Consider the following 21287-nt stretch of genomic DNA (forward strand, 5'->3'; position numbering starts at 1 on the left):
GTGATAACAGAATCCACCTGGCAATACCGAAGACCCAGGCTGGGTCCCGGATCCACAATCGTCCCACAAGCCGTGGAGCATCCAAGCCCGCGCACCACAACTACTGAGCCTGTGCCCTGAGCCCGGGAGCAGCAACTACTGAGCCTGCGTGCCCCGGCTACTGAGCCCGCGTGCCACGGCTACGGAAGCCCGCGTGCCCTAGAGCCCACGCTCCGCAACAAGAGAAGCCACCGCAGTGAGAAGCCTTCGCACCGCCAACCAGAGAGTAGCCCCTGCTCCCCACAACCAGAGAAAACCCACACACAGCAACGAAGATCCAGTGCAGCCAAAAATAAAATAAAAATTATTTTTTTAAAAAAACTTAAAAAAAAAAAAAAAAAGAACTTAATGGGGCAGTCTCAAAGATGGGAATTGGGGGAGCAGAATATGCCACCTCAAAATATGTCTCTTTGATATACAGATCATTTTGAGCTGGTTGTATTGAGAAACTGCAGAAACAGGAGAAACTCTGTAAACGAGGTAAGAGTTACCTTTTTGTAAGGTGAAATTACACTTATAAAGACAATCTTCATTTATGTAAAGGTGTCTCCTATTACCAGGAAAAGAAAAATGACTGACTTTCCAGAAATGCTTACCAGTGGAGAAGGCGTTTCGATTAGATTTCCCTTTGCCTGCTGTGCATTCAGGCTTCCCTGGTGGCTCCAATGGTAAGGAATCCACCTATGACAGGGAGACTTGGGTTCGATCCCTGGATTGGGAAGATCCCCGGTTTGAGAAGATGCCCTGGAGAAGGGAACGGCTACCCATTCCAGTATTCTAGCCTGGAGAATTCCATGGACAGAGAAGCCTGAGCTTTCCTGGTAACTTCCCGTAACTGGCCTTCCTCCCTGACTCCCTCAACCAAAAGAAACCTTTCTTTTGTCTTTAGCTAAAGATGATATTTAAGCAGGTGGCTTTGGCCATCCTGGGGAAGTACTAAGTTTCCTCAGGTATCTTCCGTACATGTGACATATACATGTTAATAAATTTGTTTGTTTAAAAAAAAGACTTCAGCATATTCATTGTTGATATGCAAATATATCTGCTAATTAGCTACAACTTGCAATATGTATAAAGTGAAAGTGCTAGTTGCTCAGTTGTGTCTAACTCTTCGTGACCCCATGGTCTGTACCTCACCAGGTTCCTCTGTCCACAGAATTCTCCAGGCAAGAAGGTTGGAGTGAATTGTCATTTTCTTCTTCAAGGGATCTTCCCAACCCAGGGATTAAACCTGGATCTCCTGCATTGCAGGCAGATTCTTTAGCATCTGAACCATCAGGGAAGCAGTATGTATAAGCCTATATACTATTCTAAGTTTTCTCACCTTGATTATTTCATGTGACTTCTTTTAGAAACCCTGAAAAGTTGACTTAAGGAAATAGGACTATCATCATCCTACAAGTGACGGAAACAGAGAAGCTAAGTAACTTAGGTCACAAAATAAGAATGTGTGCTTAGTCACTCAGTTGTGTTGACTCTTTGTGATCCCATGGACTGCAGCCCACCAGGCTCCTCTGTCCATGGGGAGTTTCCAGGCAAGAATACTGGAGTGGGTTGCCATGCCCTCCTCCAGGGGCTCTTCCCAACCCAGGGATCAAACCCAAGTCTCCCGCATTGCAGGCAGATTCTTTACCACCTGAGTCACCAGGGAAGTCCATGTAATACACTTTCAATATGAATATTTAGCTACATTTTTATTAAGGCAAACCCACATAACATCAACCTAGAACATTACAAGTAACTAATCAGAGTTTCCATATATACCTAAATGAAGTTGTCATAGATGTATTATCCATTATAAAAATTATCTCTGTTATGATTTAAAACATTTAAAAAGTATGTGAATGACAAAGAAGTAAAAGAAAACAGAAAAATTAAGTCTTAATAAGGAAAGTGGTAAGATGATAGATCATTTTCTTAATAGCTAGGAAATCATACACTGTAGTTTGGTATGAAATTTTAAATTACATATTCCCTAACTCACAACTTTCAGTAATTCAGACTGGTTTTATTTTGCTTTTAAGCACACCAATCTCATATATGAATCTCAATAACTAAAGATGATTGAGAAACTCACAGTTCAAATCTTTTAATGAAAAGCAGATGGGCAGAAAATTGTAGAGGGAAGATTTACTCACAGATTTCTGACACTGATTTGCTAAACAATTTAAGTAGCTATGAGGTTCATAAAATAAACATGGAAATTCGTAAGTCTTTTTCACTGAAAATTCCACTATAAAATGATGTCAAAGTTGACACTTTATATTAATAGTGTCATTTTCAGCCCACAACATACATTCTCCAACAGACTGTATGTTTGTCAGCTTAAGACACAACCTAAGTAAAATCAGCAAGTAACCATTCAGAAAAGCATAGAAGCACTTCTAAAGATATTTCCCCCCTTACCTTAGCAAAGAAAGAATTACGGAAATCATTCATAAAACTAACAAGACAGCCCATTCAGTGGTTCAACTGTGGGAACGTTAAGGTTTTAAAAGAGTCTATTCACAGGAAAAAGTCAAAGGATAAAAACTGTATATAAGATTATTATAAGCACTTTTTAATGCACCAAGTAGAACCAAAAAGTATTTATATTCATGTGATTCACAGACACTCCTATATGCTGTCATTCAACTGCCAAAATGAAAGAAACCATAACTATTAAAATGTAAAAATTTCAGCAACTACCAGCAAGACCATACAGCAATTTTTCTCCTCAAGAAAGCAACAGAAAAAATGACTTAAAAATTCAGATTCCAACCAAAGCAGTGAGAAGAGGAAAGAAGGGTACACTTGGAGCAAAACTCATTTTCTCCCTTATTTTAATGCTTTGAACAGTATTAGTTGTCTTCCCCCACTTAAGCTTTTAGTTTAAGGGAGCAATCAACCCTATACAAGCTCAAGTGTCTTTTCAAATGATTCTGCATGGAAAAGTATATAAATAAAACAAAGGGGAACAAAGGTTTTGACTCAAGATGTAAAAACTGAACTTCTTTCAGTTCCTCAACTTGGGAAAATAAGATGCAAAAAAAGTCTCAAATTATTTATTCCCTTAGAAAAATGGCCAAGTACACTATCTTGGTCACCATTCAAGTGAACATATGATGAAAAAACCAGAGTTTAGGCAACGGTTTAGGAGTTATCCCAGGCCCACCTTAATGACAGAGGAGATTGTTTCAACTTGAGAAGCTCTAATAAAATTGTACATAAAGTGGGCCAAAGAGAATAAAAATATGAAAGCAGAGACAGGCATCAAAAATTCAAAGAAAAAAAATGTACTATCGCTTACGTTTCTGTCAGTTAAAAACTTGTGACCTAATTTAGTAAAAGTCTCTTTTCCTGTTTCTCAATTGCGGAAACAGATCAAGAAATTCTGAGAAAGGCTCATTCTAGCAGCTCCCCTTAGAGAAGACATACTCCACTTGAGGCAAGGTTATCCATCAATATTAATTGTAAATAATATATTTATTACATTCATATTGTAAATAATGGCACTCAAACAAAGTATGTGTTGTTACAAACCTCACTCTGAAAGTGCTTGAAACCGTGAGTATATAAACCTGGGGATTCTTTTCTTGAAGATGAGCATCTCTAAGTTCACGTTGCATCTCTTCAGCCATTATTTGAAGTTCAGACAGCAATCAATCTACACTTCCCAATGGAGACCATGTAGCATGATACCCAACAGAATTCATCTTTGAAGATACATAAAGCTGGTTTGAATCTTGTCCATGCTAGCTACTAGCCATGTGACCTGGGAAAACCTTCCCAAGACTGTTTTCTGACAAGCAGGAATATTAAAAGTACCAACTTCACAGACGTGATGTGAGAACCAGATGAGGAAACCCACCTAAGGCTGGGCTCTATGCCCAGCACCGGGCATAGAGCACATACTCAATAAATAACTGCTAAATTAACACTCTTGTTTACATCAGTCCAGTCTCTTCGGAGAATGAACATATTCTTTATAATGCAAAGAGGATCCCTGAAAAAAGAAAATCAAAAGAGAGAACCAGAACCTAACAATGTGGAAGAGAAATGAAAGGCATTTATTTAAAAGAAATATAAAAAGTACAACAAACTGATATTTTAAAAAACATTATGCAATGAGGGAAATACATACAATGGATATTATTCACCCTAAAAAGAAAGGAAATTCTGATGTGTGCTAACTACAACATGAATGAACCTTGAAAATATTATGCTAAGTGAAAAAGGCCAGACACAAAAGGATAAATATTAAATAATTCCATTTATACATGGCACCGAGCATAGGCAAATTCACAGAGACAAAAAGCAGAGTACAGATTACCATGGTCTCGGAAGTGGGGGAATAGGGAGTTTAATGTGTATAGTTTCTGTTTGAGATGATGGAAAGTTCTGGAAATGGAGAGCAGTGATCACCGTAAAACATTGGGAATGTACTTAATGCCACCATATCATACACTTAAAAATGGCTAAACTGAAAAGAAAAATGGCTAAAATGATAAGCTTTATATTATGTAAATGATACCACAATAAACAAACTATGTGAGTAAAACCTTTCCACATTATAGGAGAGTTCATGAATTACAGCAGACCAGACTAAATTCCCAAATACCAACATGAAAGCATGCTCGTCTCTGGAATACCACACAGCACAAAAAGTCTTCGCCATGGCCAGAAGTCCTTATGTCATTTGTTTCCTCGCTCACTGCTCTGCCACACTGGCCTTTCTGCTATTCGTCTAACATGCAGATATAGTCCTGCCTCAAGTCGGTTACACTTGCTGTTCCTTCCACCTGATGGAATACTCTTTCCCCAGAACATGCAGGGCTCCCTGATTTCATTCACATCTGCTTAAATGCTGCTTCCCCAAGACCCTCTGGCTAAAGAAATCTCCCACCGGCATTTGCTCGCATTCAACTACTCTCCATGAGCTTGCTCTGCTTCATTTTTCAGAAATGACTTTCTGCATTCATTTCTTTACTTGTTTAGTGTCCATCTCTTCCACTAAAATTTAAGCTGCATGAGGACAGGAACCTCGTCCCTCATGTTCACTACAAAGTTTCCAGCCCTTAAAAACAGTGCCTACCAAACGGGAGGCATACAGTAAGACAGCCCACATGCCGCAACTACTGACCTGACACACCACAACCAAAGACCCCACATGACGCAATAAGACCCAATGCAACCAAATAAACATTTTAAGTATGGAAAAACATACCAAAATATCAAAAGTGGTTATCTCTATGTGATCAGGATACACTATTACTTTCCCTTTTGTTTCTGTATTTTCTAACTTTTATACAATGAAAGATTTGTGTGATTAAAAAAAAAAAAAAAATGTTTTACCAGCAAATCAACTACTAAAAACTCACTCTAGTTACATAGTTAGTGAAAGTGAAAGTCACTCAGTCATGTCCAACTCTTTGGGAACCCAGGGACTATACAGTCCATGGAATTCTCCAGGCTGGGATATTGCAGTGGGTAGCCTTTCCCTTCTCCAGGGGATCTTCCCAACCCAGGGATCAAACCCAGGTCTCCCGCATTGCAGGCGAATTCTTTACCAGCTGAGCCACAAGGGGAGCCCAAGAGTACCAGAGTGGGTAGCCTATCCCTTCTCCAGGGGTTCTTCCTGACCCAGGAATCGAACCGGGGTCTCCTGCAGTGCAGACTGATTCTTACCATCTGAGCTACCAGGGAAGCCCTGATACACAGTTAGGGACAGCACAAAGATTTGACTGCAGTGACGTTCATCACAGCTTTACACTTAATTAAAAAAGATATGAAACCACCAAAATGTTCAATGATGTAAATTATGGACATCTATAAGACAAAACATTCTATAATCACTTAAAATTATGTGATGTGAAAACAATGACATGAGGAATATGTGAGCTAAAGAAACAACATGTGGAATATGGTGCAAACATTTTTAAATGAGAGAACTGACAAGATATACACCAAAAGTCAATAATGGTTACTTCAGATTAGTATTATTTTTATCTTTTTTTGCGTTCCTTGAGCTTTTCTGTATTTAAAGGTACTAAAAATGAACATGCATTAAATTACTTTGGTACTGAGAAAAAATGAGCTTAGTGATTGTGTGACTGTGCCAAAAGCTGCCTTCTTGCCTTATTTGAGCACCATCTAGTGCTCAGTATATATAATACAATTTTCATTATGCAATAAAGGTTTCTAAAATAAAAAGGACACTAACAAATATTACTACACTCTGTGTTTGGCCTAATTTTTAAAAAAGTTGAACGATTAATTCAAAAAAGTCATACAATTTTCAATCAGAGAATAAAACAGTCATAAGAAAATTGGTTAAATCTGTGCTGCTTATTTTCAACCCTCAAGTATTTTAGAGTAACTCTCAAGACAGAGCCCTTGATTTCTTAAATTAATGGGAAAGAAGAGGAAAGTCAGTTTATGTGCATTATGGTTTTTCTCCTCCTTACAAATACACATGGTAGGTAATATCATTGCCATTTTACAGAAGCGTCAACAAGCTCAGTGAGATTAAGGGGTTTGCCTATGCTTCCCAGGGCTCAACGGTAAAGAATCACCTGCCAGCACAGGAGGCGCAAGGGATTTGGGTTTGATCCCTCAATTGGGAAGATCCCTTGGAGGAGAAAACAGCAACATACCCTGGTACTCTTGCCTGGAGAATCCCATGGACAGAGGAGTCTGATGGACTACAGTCCACGGGGTCACAAAGAGTCGGACAGGACTGAACACACATGCACACACTCTAAATTCACAAAGCTAATAAGCAGCAGAGCTGAGGTGCAAGACAAATTCAGTCTGACTCCAAAATCTATGCTCCCCCGATCATATTCTGCTATTTCTATTCTCTACACTTTGTCCACTTTTTGGCAAAATGATTCTCATTCTTGGTAAGCATACAAAGTATCACTACACTGCTCAGCACTGCTCTCAAATCTAGAAAGCTAAGCTCATTCAGTGTTAATGCTGTAATCAAATATCAATTTAAAATAAAAGCTTTTGGCAATCCACTCCAGTATTCTTGCCCGGGAAATCCCATGGAAAGAGACGCCTAGAAAGCTATACAGTCCATGGGGTCATGAAAGAGTCGGACATGACTTAGCAACTAAACAAAAACAGTTTTAGAAAGCATCCTTTTTTTAGCTGAGATGTAGTTATCGGTTTTTAAATATCTGTTTCATATCTTTGTTGTTTATATATTACATGAAAAACATTTAGGGATTTACTGCAAATCTGTGGATTGCAAAGTCAAGAAATAGCATTTAGACATAGTCCAATTGTGCATGTCTATTCTTAATCAACATCAATTTTTTTCTTTATTACAATGTGTGAAGTTTAAACTGTGAAGTATCAAAGTTGCCTCATATTTTAGTCTCCCTTTCACATCTTTCAACTTTTCTTCCTTTATTTTCATGTTCTAATATTCTAAATACTGCATTTTACTTAGTTAACTTGTTTGTCTCTATCACTAGAGTGCATGTACCACAAAACGGTGCCTGGCGTGTTAGTAAATGTTTGTTGACTTTTCAATCTACCACTCACTTACCCCAAAGAAAACTCCTTAAAATAATGCTTTCATCAAATCCACTTAACAAGAACCCACAAGGAATCACAATTCTAATCCCCAGTTTTCTAACAAGTGTACCAAAAATGGGTGACATGTGGACAGATTTTGATCTTTCCAGTCAGTCCTCTGTGGTCAAAGGACTCTCCAAGCTGCCAGGCCACCACATGTGACCAGCCTTATCAGTTTTCAAGAAATAAGAAATACGTGTGGGAGCACTATTAGTGCTCCATAAAGTCTCTTCCTGATCTGTTAACACTTGTTTCTCATGCCCTGCCAACATGAACTGGGAGAATTAATGGAAGTCATTTTACCATCCTTTACTCACAGGATAGAAATCACTTCTACCGTACATATAAGGCTACTGGTGTATTATATGTAATAGGAAAACACTGGAAGCAATCCAAATGGTAAAAGTAAATGGCTATATGAAGTCTGATATGTTCAGCAATCAATAGACACTTCAGTCTCTTCCATATCTTGGCTATTGTAAATATGCTGCAATGGACATAGGTGTTCATGTATCTCATTTTCTTTTTCTTTGGAAAAATACCCAGAAGGGCAATAGCTGGACTGTATGGTAGTTCTATTTTTAATGTTTTGCGGAAACTCCATGCTTTTTTCCATAGTGACTTTGTTGTTGTTCAGTTGCTAAGTTGTGTCCGACTCTTGCAACCCTATGAACTGCAGCACACCAGACTTCCCTGTCCTTCACCTTCTCCCAGAGTTTGCTCAAACTCATGTCCATTGAGTCAGTGATGCTATCCTACCATCTCATCCTCTGTCATCCCCTTCTCCTCCTGCCTTCAATCTTTCCCAGCATCAGGGTCTTTTCCAGTGAGTCGGCTCTTTGTCTCAGGTGGCCAAAGTATTGGAGCTTCAGCTTCAGCATCAGTCCTTCCAATGAATATTCAGGGGTAATTTCCTTTAGGACTGACAGGTTTGCTCTTGCAGTGCAAGGAACTCTCAACAGTCTTCTCCAGCACCACAGTTTGACTTTACCAATTTACATTCCTGCCAACAGTGCACAAGGGTTTTCTTTTCTCCAGATCCTCACCAACACGTATTTGTTGTCTTTTTGACTGACTCAATAGACATGAGTTTCAGTAAACGCCAGGAGTTGGTAATGGACAGGGAGGCCTGGCATGCTGCAGTCCAGCATGAAGTTGCAAAGAGTCAGACAATGTGAAGTAGTATCTCACTGTGGTTTTCATTTGCATTTCCCTGATGATCAGTGGTACTGAATATCTTTTCATGTGTCCAATGGCTATTTGTATGCCTTCTTAGGAAAAATGTGTATCCAGGTTCTCTACCCATTTTTTTTAATCTGATTGCTTTTTTTTTTTAATGTTAAGATGTATGAGTTCTTTCTGGATATTAATCCCTCATCATATTATTCATTTTGGATATTAATCCCTCATCTGATAGATCATTTGCAAACATCTTCACCCATTCCGTAGACTGCCTTTTCATTTTCTCAATTGTTTCCATTGCTCTACAAAAGCTTTTTGGTTTGATGGAGTCCCACTAGTCTATTTGTGCTTTTGTTTCCCTTGCCTGAGGAGACATACACAAAATATACTGCTAACAGCAGTGTCAAAGAGCATATACTACCCATGTCTTCTAGGAGTTTTATGGTTTCAGGTCTTATGTCAAGTAACTAATCAATTTTATTTTTGTATACAGTGTTAAAGAATGCTCTAATTTCATTCTTTTACATGTAGCTGTCCAGTCTTACCAGCACCACTTCCTGAAGAGATTTTCTTTTCTCTACTGTATATTCTTGCCTCCTCTGTTGTAGACTAACTGAACTTAAGTGTATGGGTTTATTTCTAGGTTCTCAATTCTGTTCCACTGATTTGTGTCTGTTTTTGTGCCAGTAACATGCTATCTTGATCACTGTAGTTTTGTAGTATAGTTTGAAATCAGAGCACGTGATATCTCCAGTTTTGTTGTTCTTTCTCAAGATATTTTGGCTCTTTAGTGTCTTGTGTGTTTCCATAGAAAATGCCATTGGTATTTTGATAAGGATTGCACTACATCTATAGAATGCCTTTGGGAGTGTGGTCTTTTAAACAGTATTAATTCTTCCAATCTCTGAGCAGGGTATACCTTTGCATTTGTTTGTGCTGTTTTCAATTTCTTCCATCAGCATCTTATAGTTTTCTGAGTATACATCTTTTACCTCCTTGTTTAGATTTATTCCCAAATATTTTTGATGCAATTTTAAATAGGATTATTCTCTTAATTTCTATTTGATAGTTCATTGTTAGTGTACAGAAACACAACAGATTGCTGTATACTAATTTTGTAACCTGCAGCTTTACTGAACTCATTGATTAGTTCTAGTAGTTTTCTGGTGGTGTCTTTAGAATCTTCTATACATAGTATCATGTCATCTGCAAAGAGTGACAGTTTTACTTCTTCCTTTCCAAGTTGGACTCCTTTAATTTCTTTTTCTTGTATGACTGCTCTGGCTAGGACTTCCAATACTGTGTTGAACAAAATAGTGGACAATAGTGGACAGCTTTGTCTTGTTCCTGATCGTAGAGCATGCTTTGAATTTTTCACCACAGAGTATGATGTTAGATGTGGGCCTGTCATATACTGAGGTATGTTTGCTTTATATCTACACTTTGTTGAGGGTTTCTTTTTCTTTTTTAATCATAAATGTATGTTGAATTTTTGTCAGTTTTTCTGCATCTACTGAGATGATCATATGCTTTAGTCTTCAATATGTTAATATGGTATATCCTATTGATTTGTGGATACTGAATCATCCTTGCATCCCTGGGATGAATCCCAACTGATCATGCTGTATGATCCTTTTAATGTATTACTGAATTTAGTTTGCTAATATTTTGTTGATAATTTTTGCATCAGTTATTAGCCTGTAATTTTCTTTTTTGTGTGTGGTCTTTATCTGCTTTTGGTATCTGGGTGACACTGGTCTCACAGAATGAGTTCAAAAGTGTTCCTTCCTCTGCAGTTTTTTGGAATAGCTTGAGAAGAGTAGGTGTTATTTCTTCCTTAAAAGTTTGGGAGAACTCACCTGTGAAGCCATCTGGTCCTGGACTTTTGTTTTTTGGGAGCATTTTGATTATTGATTCAATTTCATTACTGGTAACCAGTCTGCTCATATTCTTTATTTATTCCTAATTCGGTCTTGCAAGATTGAATATCCTAGGAATTAATCCATTTTTTCTTGAAATCGTATCAAGCAATATCAGACTAGAGATAGTTACAAGGAAAAAAAAAACCAACAGAAAACCTCAAAGGTGTAGACAGTAAACAATATGCTACTGAGTAACTACTAGGTAACTAAAGAAATCAAAGAGAAAAAAAAAAAAACCTGGAGACAAATGAAAAAAGAAACACAATGATCCCAAACCTATGGGATGCAACAAAAGCAGTTCTAAGAGGGAAGTTCATAGAGATAAAAGCCTACCCCAAGAAACAACAAAAGTCTCAAACAATCTAACCTTATGCCTAAATGAATTATAAAAAGAAGCAAAACCCAAAGTTAGTAAAAAGGAAAGAAGCAATCAAGATCAGGGCAGAAATAAGTGAAACAGAGGCTAAAGCAGCAGAAAAGATCAATGAAACTAAGAGCTGATTGTTTGAAAAAATAAATAAAACTGATAAACCTTTAGCCAGACTCACCAAGAAAAAGAGGACTCATATAAATTAGAAATGAAAAGGTAATTACAACTGATAGCACAGAAATACAAAGGATTATAAGAGATTACTATGAACAATTATATGCCAATAAAATGGACAGGGCTGGAGAGTTTAGTAGAATATTGTTTACCCTCCATACATTTGGAGTTTTCTGTAGTTTTCTTTCTTCTTATAACTGATCTGTAGTCTCATATTGCTTGATACGATTTCAATCTTCTTAAATTTACTAAGACTTATTCTGTGGCCTAGCATGTGATCTATCCTGGAGAACGTTCCATGTGCACTTGAGTCTGTATTCTCATGCTTTTAGATGGAATGTTTATATGTATGGATGTACGTGTGTATGTATATATATGTATCAATCATCTGGTCTAATGTGTCATTTGGACCAGAGTTTCCTTACAAATTTTCTGTCTGATCTGTCCACTGATGTAAGTGGGGTGTTAAAAGTCTCCCACTATTCCTGTGTTACTGTTAATTTTTCCCTTTATGTTGGTTAACTGCTTTATGTATTTATTTGTTCTTATATTAGGTACAAATATATATATGTACTTAAAACTGTTATATCTTCTTGTTGTACTGATCATTTGATCATTATGTAATGTCTCTCATTACAGTCTTTGGTCTATTTTGTCTGATATAAGTATTGTTATCCCTGCTTTCTGTCTCCATTTGCATGGGAAAACTTTTCCATCCTTCTGAAATGAATCTCTTGCAGGCAGCACATAGATGGGTCTCGCTTGTGTATCCATTCCACCACTCTGTCTTTTGATTGGAGCATGTGGTCTATTTATAAAGTAATTGTTGATAGGTATGTACTTATTGCCATTTTGTTCATCATTTTCTGGTAGTTTTTGTAGTTCTTCTCCTCTCTTCTAACTGTGGTGTTATGTTTGGATGCCTTTCTCTTTGTGCGTGTGTATCTATTACAGATTTTTGGTCTGTGGCTACCATAAGGTTTATATGTAACTATATACATATATAGCTTAGTGTTTGGACATCACATTTTACAACTCTGTTACATGTATCTCATAATTATTTACTGCAGACAAAGATGATTTTATTACCTCTGTCTTTAGCTCTGCAGTTTTTTATTTCATTGCTATATTTTCCCTAGTGGCTCAGGTGGTAAAGAATCTGCCTGCAATGTAGGAGACCTGGGTTTGATTCCTGGGTCAGGAAGATTCCCTGGAGAAAGGAATGGCTACCCACTCCAGTATTCTTGCTGGAGAATTCCATGAACTAAGGAGTCTGGCAGACTACAGTTCATGGGGTCACAAGAGTCAGACATGATTAAGCAATGAACACTTTCCCTTTTCACTTTAGTATGAAATCAGTCATATAAATAATTTTAAAACACTTTATTAAGAAAAACAAGCAGTATAATACTTAAAATTTACTCTATATTTAATCTTGATTTTACCTCACACCTTTGTTTCACAAGGAATTTTAATAAGGTGAAAAGTTGAAAACTATTGAAGAATCTGAACATTTTTCAACCATGCCTGGAAACTATAACAAAATCTTGCTACCCTGGTGTCAAAAACAGTTTATAGTAAGGAAAGATTAGATTAGTCCTAAAGGACTTAGTGCTTCTAAAAACAACTGGCAGACATCGATTTTTGGCTGCACTTGAGGAAAGCACATATGGGATCCAAGGAATTCCAGGAGTGAGCAATCTCAGAAATGTTTGGATTCAGAGTCTTCCCTACAGATATTCATCTTAGAGTTGAAAAATTCATAAAATAAGTAATCCCTGACTATCAATGAGGTGGCACCTTCCACCTCAAGGCCTGCTCAATGTTAACATTCTACAGGTCACATACCAAATACTAGCACTGAGGAGCTGAGGGCAGGGGAGAGGAAAGAGGAACTTCAAACAAAGTGACAAAAGCACATGCACCACCATGTACAAAGCTTTTCTGGATATTTTGACTAGCTATCCCTCCTCTGTAATGTACAGTTTACTCACTTTATAGCTTTTTCTCTAAGATTCCTTTATAAATGAGGATGGATTAAGAAAAATCTGATATGAAGAATAAATGAGAACAGCAAAGGATCTTTCAGAAAAAGCAATAATTAGCAAAACAAACTATAAAGCCATAATAATTCAAACTGCAAGGTACCAGCACAAGTCAAGAAATAGACAATAATGGCTAACAATTTATTCCCACCACTATTGCTTAGAAATTCATCCTTTTCCCAGTGCTCTGAAGTGCCAGCTTTGCATAAATCAAGTACACACACACATACACAATCTTCTTCCTCCTTTCCTTCTAAAGAGCACTTTAGCTATTATTAATTTTTTCTTTTCCATTCAAATTTTATCTGTCTCTAAATAAGAAAGAATCCTCATCGTCTAGAACTACTCTTGTGCCTCCATATTCTGGGAGAAGAACTTTATCCAACAGCTACTATCATTGCTTGCAGTGCTTTTCCTTGTAGTTTTTTCTGGAAGCATAATGTCTCCTATGGTTACAGTTTCAGCTGTACTTCTTTCAGCTAATAGTCAAAGAGGGGCCAAAACTTCCTAAATGCCTGTCCTACCATGACTCCAGCTGTTGCAGTTCATACTCTGCTCTCACACAACCACCACAAGGAAAGACCTTGCCAGATGCTCCGCACACGTGAGCTCAGGTAAGGCTTCTTTAATGTCTTTTGGCAGAGCACAAATGGATTGTAGTACAGTTTACAAAAGTGAAAAGAAAATTTATTTTGAATAATAAATAATATTCTCTTTATACGCTCTTTTTTCTCTAAGTCTTATTACAACATGAGCAGAGATACTCAATGATAATTCCTTGAAGATTAAGGAAATGATTTCAAAATGTACTGATACTATAGCTCATCTTCAGTTTGACCTCTCTCATCAATCCACAACCACCTTTAATTTTCCAAGGATCTCTGAAGCAGTAACATGTAGCCACTTCCCATAATATACAACTAACTCACATTATCACAAAACTGTACACTATGTCAACCTTGTAGAGTCCAATCCAATTATATCTAAAACTCAGAAATCAAAATGTATTGCCAAAATATCTAAACAATTCACAAAAAGTAAATACCAATAATCCTAAATCCTCAAACATGAAAATAAACATAACCTTGATTGTTGAAGGATAACACATATACATACATTTTACATATATATATATTTAATTCATAGGCAAAAGACAGAGAGATAGCCCTTCCAACTCTAGGGTCAGGGAGAGGAGAAATACAGACTAAGTTGTAACCATTGTACCATTTTCATTACTGAAAATCAGTAGAAGAAAAGAATTGTTTCCCCTTATTAATAATATAGTAAAAACTATGTTTTACTGTAACTTAATTCATGAAAGCACTCCTTTACAGGAGAATTCCAGTTAATAAATGCATAAGGAATGACCAAATTAAAAATAATACCATTTTGTAATCTCTTATGAAATAGGTGATTGGAACCAAAATCATCAATGGATGCTAAAACACAACCAAACCTGTCAGTCTTAGCATGATAACTGATTAAGACTGCACATTTTCTGTATCCTAATGGAATACAATATAAGGCACCTAGCATCATTTATGAATTACTTTTACCAAAAATGTTTAACCCAAATTTTATCATCTTTAATCTGATGTTCAATTTATAGAAAATTCAAATAAAAAACACAAAACAAAATATAAGTAGTAGTCAGGTAGATCTAGAAGGAGGAAACAGTCTACAGAAAAACTTACCCAGTTTCTTAAAAGAAAAAAAGAAAAACTGAACGGCATAGGCATATGGGAAAAAAAAAAAAACAGTGGCAGGAATTGGGAAATATATACCTCTATTCGAGATTAAAGACATTCAAGAAATATAACTACCAAATGCAATGTATACACCTTATTTATTTCCTAATTGTAAAAAACAAACTACAAAACAACTAGCGAAATTTTAAGAAGGACTGGGTAACTGAAACTATTGCTATTTTGTGTGATATTACTGTTAATTTTGTGATAGTTAAGATGTGATAATGGTATTATGATTATAAAGAAAACGTCTGCATTTTACTTTACTTTAGAATACTTTAAAATATAGATGAAGTAAATATGGAAATAATCCAAATGGCTGTTAACTGATGAATAGATAAACAAATGATTATATATTCATATAAATGAACCTTACTCAGGAATAAAAATGAATGAAATACTGATACATGCTACAACATATCATCATAGTCAAAGATTTCAGGGACTAGGCCACAGATATCTTTAGGGGGCCATCATTCAGTCTATCATAATAAAACTATTAAAAATAAATTAAAATCCTTAAAATCTACATACTGAATAATGGCAATTCAACATTCTAGTCACTCTACATAGTTATATGTTGGTCAGTTTTTATAATAGTTAAAAAGGAAATACTGGTTTTCACCTGCCAAAATGGCAAAGGCCGAAGAGTCTAAAAATGCATTAAACTGATAAAAGGGGGGGAAAGCAGACCTTCTCAGATGTTGATGGTAGAAGTACATATCAGTACAACTTCCATGAAGCAGTTTGGTAATATCTACCAAAATTACAAATGCACATACACTCTGACCCAGCAATTCTACTTTGAGGAATTTATGCTAGAAATTTACTTGTATGCATGAGAAATTATGCATGCAGCATTATCTGTTATAAGAAGATATTGGAAACAAGCTAAACGTTCACCAATAAAAAACTGACTTCATATAATCTGTGGATACTCTTGGTACTTCCCCAAGGGTTCAGCAGTAAAGAATCTGCCTGCAATGAAGGAGACACTGGTTTGATCCCTGGGTTGGGAAGATCCCTTGGAGAAGGGACTGGCAACCCACTCCAGTATTCTTGCCTGGAGAATCCCATGGACAGAGGAGGCTGGCAGGCTACACCCCATGAGGTCACAAAGAGTCAGACACAACTGAACTACTGAGCACACATTGATACTCTGCAGTCACTTAAAAGAATAAGGCAGGTACATATTAACTGTGGGGAAAAAAGCAAGGACAACAAGCAAGAAGAAAAAAGCAAGGTATGTGTGGTATGCTAGCATTTGTCTTTAAACAGTCTTGTAAAACTACATGAAATATATGGCTTTACTATTTCTGGAAGGATTCAAAAGAAACTGCTACCAGGAATCATCTCTGGAGAAAGGAGATGGCTGAGTGGGGGAAAAGAAAGACAAAAACTTATTTCCTCCTTTTCATAACTTTTGGGTTTTCTACGAGTACATGTACAACAAATGGAGAAAGAGAACAATAAAATAAAAATTTTTTTCAAAAATCAGTATACCACACAAGTTTATGTGGCCCTCAATACAAATTTTCAATTTCCAAGTTACCTCTTACCTGCTTGTTGGTGCAGGGAAAGAAAATGACAGAAGCTGATTCCAGAACGGATCATTCTCAGAGACAGATTCTGTGCCTGATAACTTCTTCAAGTACTCATTTTTAGGAAGATCACCAATTCTGCTACTGTTTGATCCCATCTTTTAATCTGTTGGATAACCTGTCCTTAAACCTTCATTTCCACAAAACAACCTGTAAAGAATAAAAAAAATTTCAAACGTGCTCAAAATAATTGTCATAATTTTCCTACCCATGACCTAAATATAAGAAACTATAAACCTACTTTTAAAAAAAATCATACCTCCCTTTATTTTTTTAATGGGATACAATACACTAGTGAAAATGAATTAACTAGATCTACAATTACCAACATGCGCACATCTCAAAAATATTTATTTAAAGAAAGCTATGGAATAATGACATGGCATAATTTCATTTATATGACTTTATTTTTATTTTATATATATATATTTTTTTTAATTTGGCTGCACCAGGTTGTAGTTGCAGCATGCAGGATCTTCGATCTTCGTTGTGGCATGCAAATTCTTAGTTGTGGCAAGTGGGGTCTAGTTCCCTGACCAGGGATCAAACCCGGGCCCCCTGCATTGGGATCTCAAAGTCTTAAGCCACTGGACCACCAGGGAAGGCCCCATTTATATGACTTTAAAATGTACAAACAATATTATGGATATATTCATAGCTACTACAAGTATTAAAACACATATGGGAAAATACAAAGCAAAATCAGAAGAATGCTTTCATATAATGTTATTGCTTGAGGAAAGGGGAGCCTTCAGTGGCATAAATACTTTCTAAAAAGAAAATGGAAAGGAATAGAAACAGATTATTGTTTAGATTTGCTGGAAAAGGAGAAGAGATACAAAGGTCTTGTTTCATTACCCTCTATTCCTGTCTTATACATTAATTCTTAAAAAGAAAAAAACTGGTTTCTTAATCTCACAGCAGCAATACTGGAAGCTAGATGATAGGGAAGCAATGCCTTTAAATTAAGAAAAAAAAAATTTACCTAGAATTCTATACCTAGCCAAAAGCTCCCAGAGAGTATGAAGGTGGAACAGCATTTTTAGATTTGCCAACACCCAAAAATCTCCCATGCACCCATTTGAAGCTACTGGAAAATTTTGGTATGAGGAAATAAACCAAGAAAAATGAAGACACAGAATTGAGCAAACAGGATTCAACACAAGATAGGTGAAGAGAAATTACAGGTCAAGAGCTGTGCAACAGCTGGAACAAGGGTCAGCATGGCCCACTGACCTCCTGGGGAAGAAAGAAAACACAGAACTGATATAGGTCACCTGATGTGTCCGACCTTATTCAGGAGAGTTTTAAAATACCAGAGAATATGGAAGGAAGGGGGCAAGGAATGACAGTTACTCAGAACACAAGTATATGATTTAATTACATATTCTGGGGGAAAAAAACATTGTTCAACAAAAGTTTGTATAGTCACAGGGTATAACTCATTTCAGGTTATGAATATTTACGCAATCACTGTAATATAAAGACTAAACCAAAAATTGTGAGGTAATAACTATACTAGGGAAATGCCAGAAAAAGAAATGAGAGTGGTGGCTTAAGAATGTGAAATCAAGACTTTCCTGGTGGTCCAGTGGCTAAGACTCTGAACTTCCAATTCAAGGAATATGGGTTCCATCCCTGGTCAGGGAACTACTCCCACATGCCACAACTAAGACCCGGCACAGCCAAGTAAATAAAAATAAACACTAAAAAAGATTATTTTAAGAATGTGAAATCTCTGACCTCCATTAAGTAGGTAGGAGGTCAATCTTAGAAAATATTTTAAATTACTGAATCAGAAAATAACAGTAAAAGCATATTAATTATAAATAAGGAGGTAAGTAACAAGAAGCAACAGCTCAGAGATTTGAGAGTAGCCACCTTTGAGGAAGAGGACTCAAGTGGGGAGGGGGGTAGTACAGTTTTTTCATCATAAGTCCATCATATTATTTGATTTTTAACCTATGTCTATATATTACTTTGATTTTTCAATTAAATATTTTTCACCTTGACTATTCCATTTCTGGAATTAAAAATTTAAATTTTTAACATATACACAAAACACAAAAAACATCATAACTAAATTAATAGTGATAAAAATGTGAAGTATTCTTTTATGATGCCTACAACTAACAACCTTAAGGAAATCTATTTGTAGGATACAGTTTAATGTTATAATATAAATTATTAAAGCTGATAGCTCCCAAAATGTAAAGTTCAAATTTCCATCACTACGTATGTTTACTGACAGTTCACACGTTTGGTCAAAAAAGAGAATTAAATCCAAAGACACAGTGACAAACACATAAATAAAACAAAAAAACTTAGAAATGGACCCACCAAACTGCAGCCAGTTGGAGTTTTTCAACAATGCAAAATCAATTCAATAAAAGGACAGTTTTTTCAAAAAATGATGCTAACACAACTGGGTATCAACAGGTCACACTCTGACCTAAACCTTTCATGTTATACAAAAGTTAACTCAAAATGAATTACAGATCTAAATGTAAACTTAAAAAGTATAAAACTTTTAGATAAGAACACAGGAGAAAACCATGACTTGGGGTCAGGAAATACTTAAGACACAAAAGCACAACTCATAAAGGAAAACATCAATAAATTGAGCTCCATCAAAATTAAAAACTTTTGGTCCATGAAAACCCTATCTATGAAAGATAAGACACATAAAGAATCTGCCTTCCAATGCAGAGGACATGGGCTCCATCCCTGGCTGGGGAACTAAGATCCCACATGCCAGGGAGCCACTAAGTTTGTGCACCGCAACTGCTGAGCCCCCGTGCTTTAGAGCTCACACTCTGCAACTGGAGAAGCCCCTGTGCCCCAACTAGGGAACGCCTGCACCCTGTGACAAAGGCCCAGCACAGCCAACAACAAAAAAAATAGAAAGTAAAATGCTGCCTATAAAACTACTTGAGGAAAAAAATGAAGATCAAAACATTCCGTTCTCAATTAAATAGACAAGTACTTCATGATAAATTTTTCAAAAGAGCAAAACTCCATCCATCCACCTCATAAGGCAACAATAAGAATATCATAGAGTCTATTAATGAAAATTTAAGTCAGACTTGATTTCTTATTTGTATTTTATTTTTTGAATACTATAGTTAACGTACATGGTACAAAATATACAGGGTTCAATGGATATACAGTAAAAAGTCTCTCTCCCATCCCTTCTAACCACCTAGTTTCTCAACTCAGAGAAAATATTACTAGTTTCTTGGCTGTCATTCCACAGATTTTCTGTGTATACATAAACACATATTTTTTCCTTTTTACACAAACTGTAACACACTACAAATGCCTCTTTGCTCTTCCCAGTTAACATATATTAGAAATCATTACATATCTATATATAAAGCACTTCATTTATTTTTCACAACTCTGTAACACTCTGGTTTTTAATTCCATAAGTCCTATAATGACGGACATTTACATAATTTATGGTCTTTTGTAAACTACAAATCACTCACTAGTTAGCATCTGGTATACAAGATATTTCACACACGTATCAGTATATAGGTACAATAAATCCACAGAAACAGAACTGCTGGGTTGAAGATCCCATGGATTTCTAATTTTGGTAGAGACTGCTGAAAGGCAGCAGAAAATGCCACCTCAAAATGCGCCACTATGACACTTAATTTTGAGCTGCAGGCACTTGAAAACAGTAAATGCAGGGTGAGGCCTTTTCTGAACCCTCCTTCTCTGCCTGAAGCCAGACTCTCCAAAAGGAACTCCATTGTCATAAATTGATCAGTTTCATCAATCAAGGAAGACTGATACTTATCACAGAGAAGCCAAGAAGCTGACACAACACTGAGATAAACTTTGTCACAAACCATCACATCTCTCATCTGTGCTTCTGAGGCCCGTTCATCCGTCCTAAAAATCATCCACTCTCCTTAAGAGGCCTATATTCCCCTTTCCCTTCCCCCTTTAAGATGGTATTTAAACCTGAATTGAGTCACCTCAGGAGCTACTCATTTTTCCCTAGGTACCTCCCATGAGGTACGTATATTAACAAACTTCTCTTTTCTCCCCTGTTGACCTTCTACCACAGGGCCTCAGTTAAGAACTCAGAAGGGGAGAGGGGACATCATCTTCCCTTTCCTACACTGCCTTGCTGCCTTCCTTAGAGGTTGCCAACCTTCACCCTCTTCAGCAATGCCTATTTCTCCACACCACAGTCATCAGTCTTTAATCACACTTTTCAATCTTCACCAACTGATATGTGAAAATAGTTTTCAATATGACTTTAATTTGCACTTCATTTCTCGTGCTGTGAATGAGGCCATTACCTGCTTATATCCTTTGCCTATTTTCTACTGATTTATACGAAATAAATTTTATTTTCAAAGCTGGTAGGACAGGTCAAAGTATGAAAACAACTGCTCCACCCAGGACCAATACGAAACCTCTCTGAGACAATATGAATGAAGCCTGTAAGCTGTAAGAGGAGACTGAACAGAATGTTAACAAGGAAAACCAAGGTAGCCAACTGAACACAAAATGCAATGTCTCCTTCTCCTCTTTTCTTCACCCAACCCTAGAAATAACACGCGTGCATGCACACACACACACTCTGTCAATTACTACACAGCCATGCTCAAAATGAC

General features: G+C 36.6%; 1 protein-coding gene across 2 annotated transcripts in view; it reads right to left on the reverse strand.

Annotated features, from left to right (window-relative positions):
- DYM (dymeclin) overlaps positions 1–21287 on the reverse strand; it is a 372695-nt gene that overhangs the window by 333987 nt on the left and 17421 nt on the right. For both annotated transcript variants that reach the window (XM_061130629.1, XM_061130628.1), the window contains exon 2: positions 16609–16800. In XM_061130629.1, the coding sequence (XP_060986612.1) occupies positions 16609–16748 (140 nt within the window). In that variant the 5' untranslated portion in view covers positions 16749–16800. The remainder of the gene's footprint in view (positions 1–16608; positions 16801–21287) is intronic.

The sequence above is a fragment of the Dama dama genome, chromosome 27 (genome assembly GCF_033118175.1).
Source record: "Dama dama isolate Ldn47 chromosome 27, ASM3311817v1, whole genome shotgun sequence".
NCBI lineage: Eukaryota > Metazoa > Chordata > Mammalia > Artiodactyla > Cervidae > Dama > Dama dama.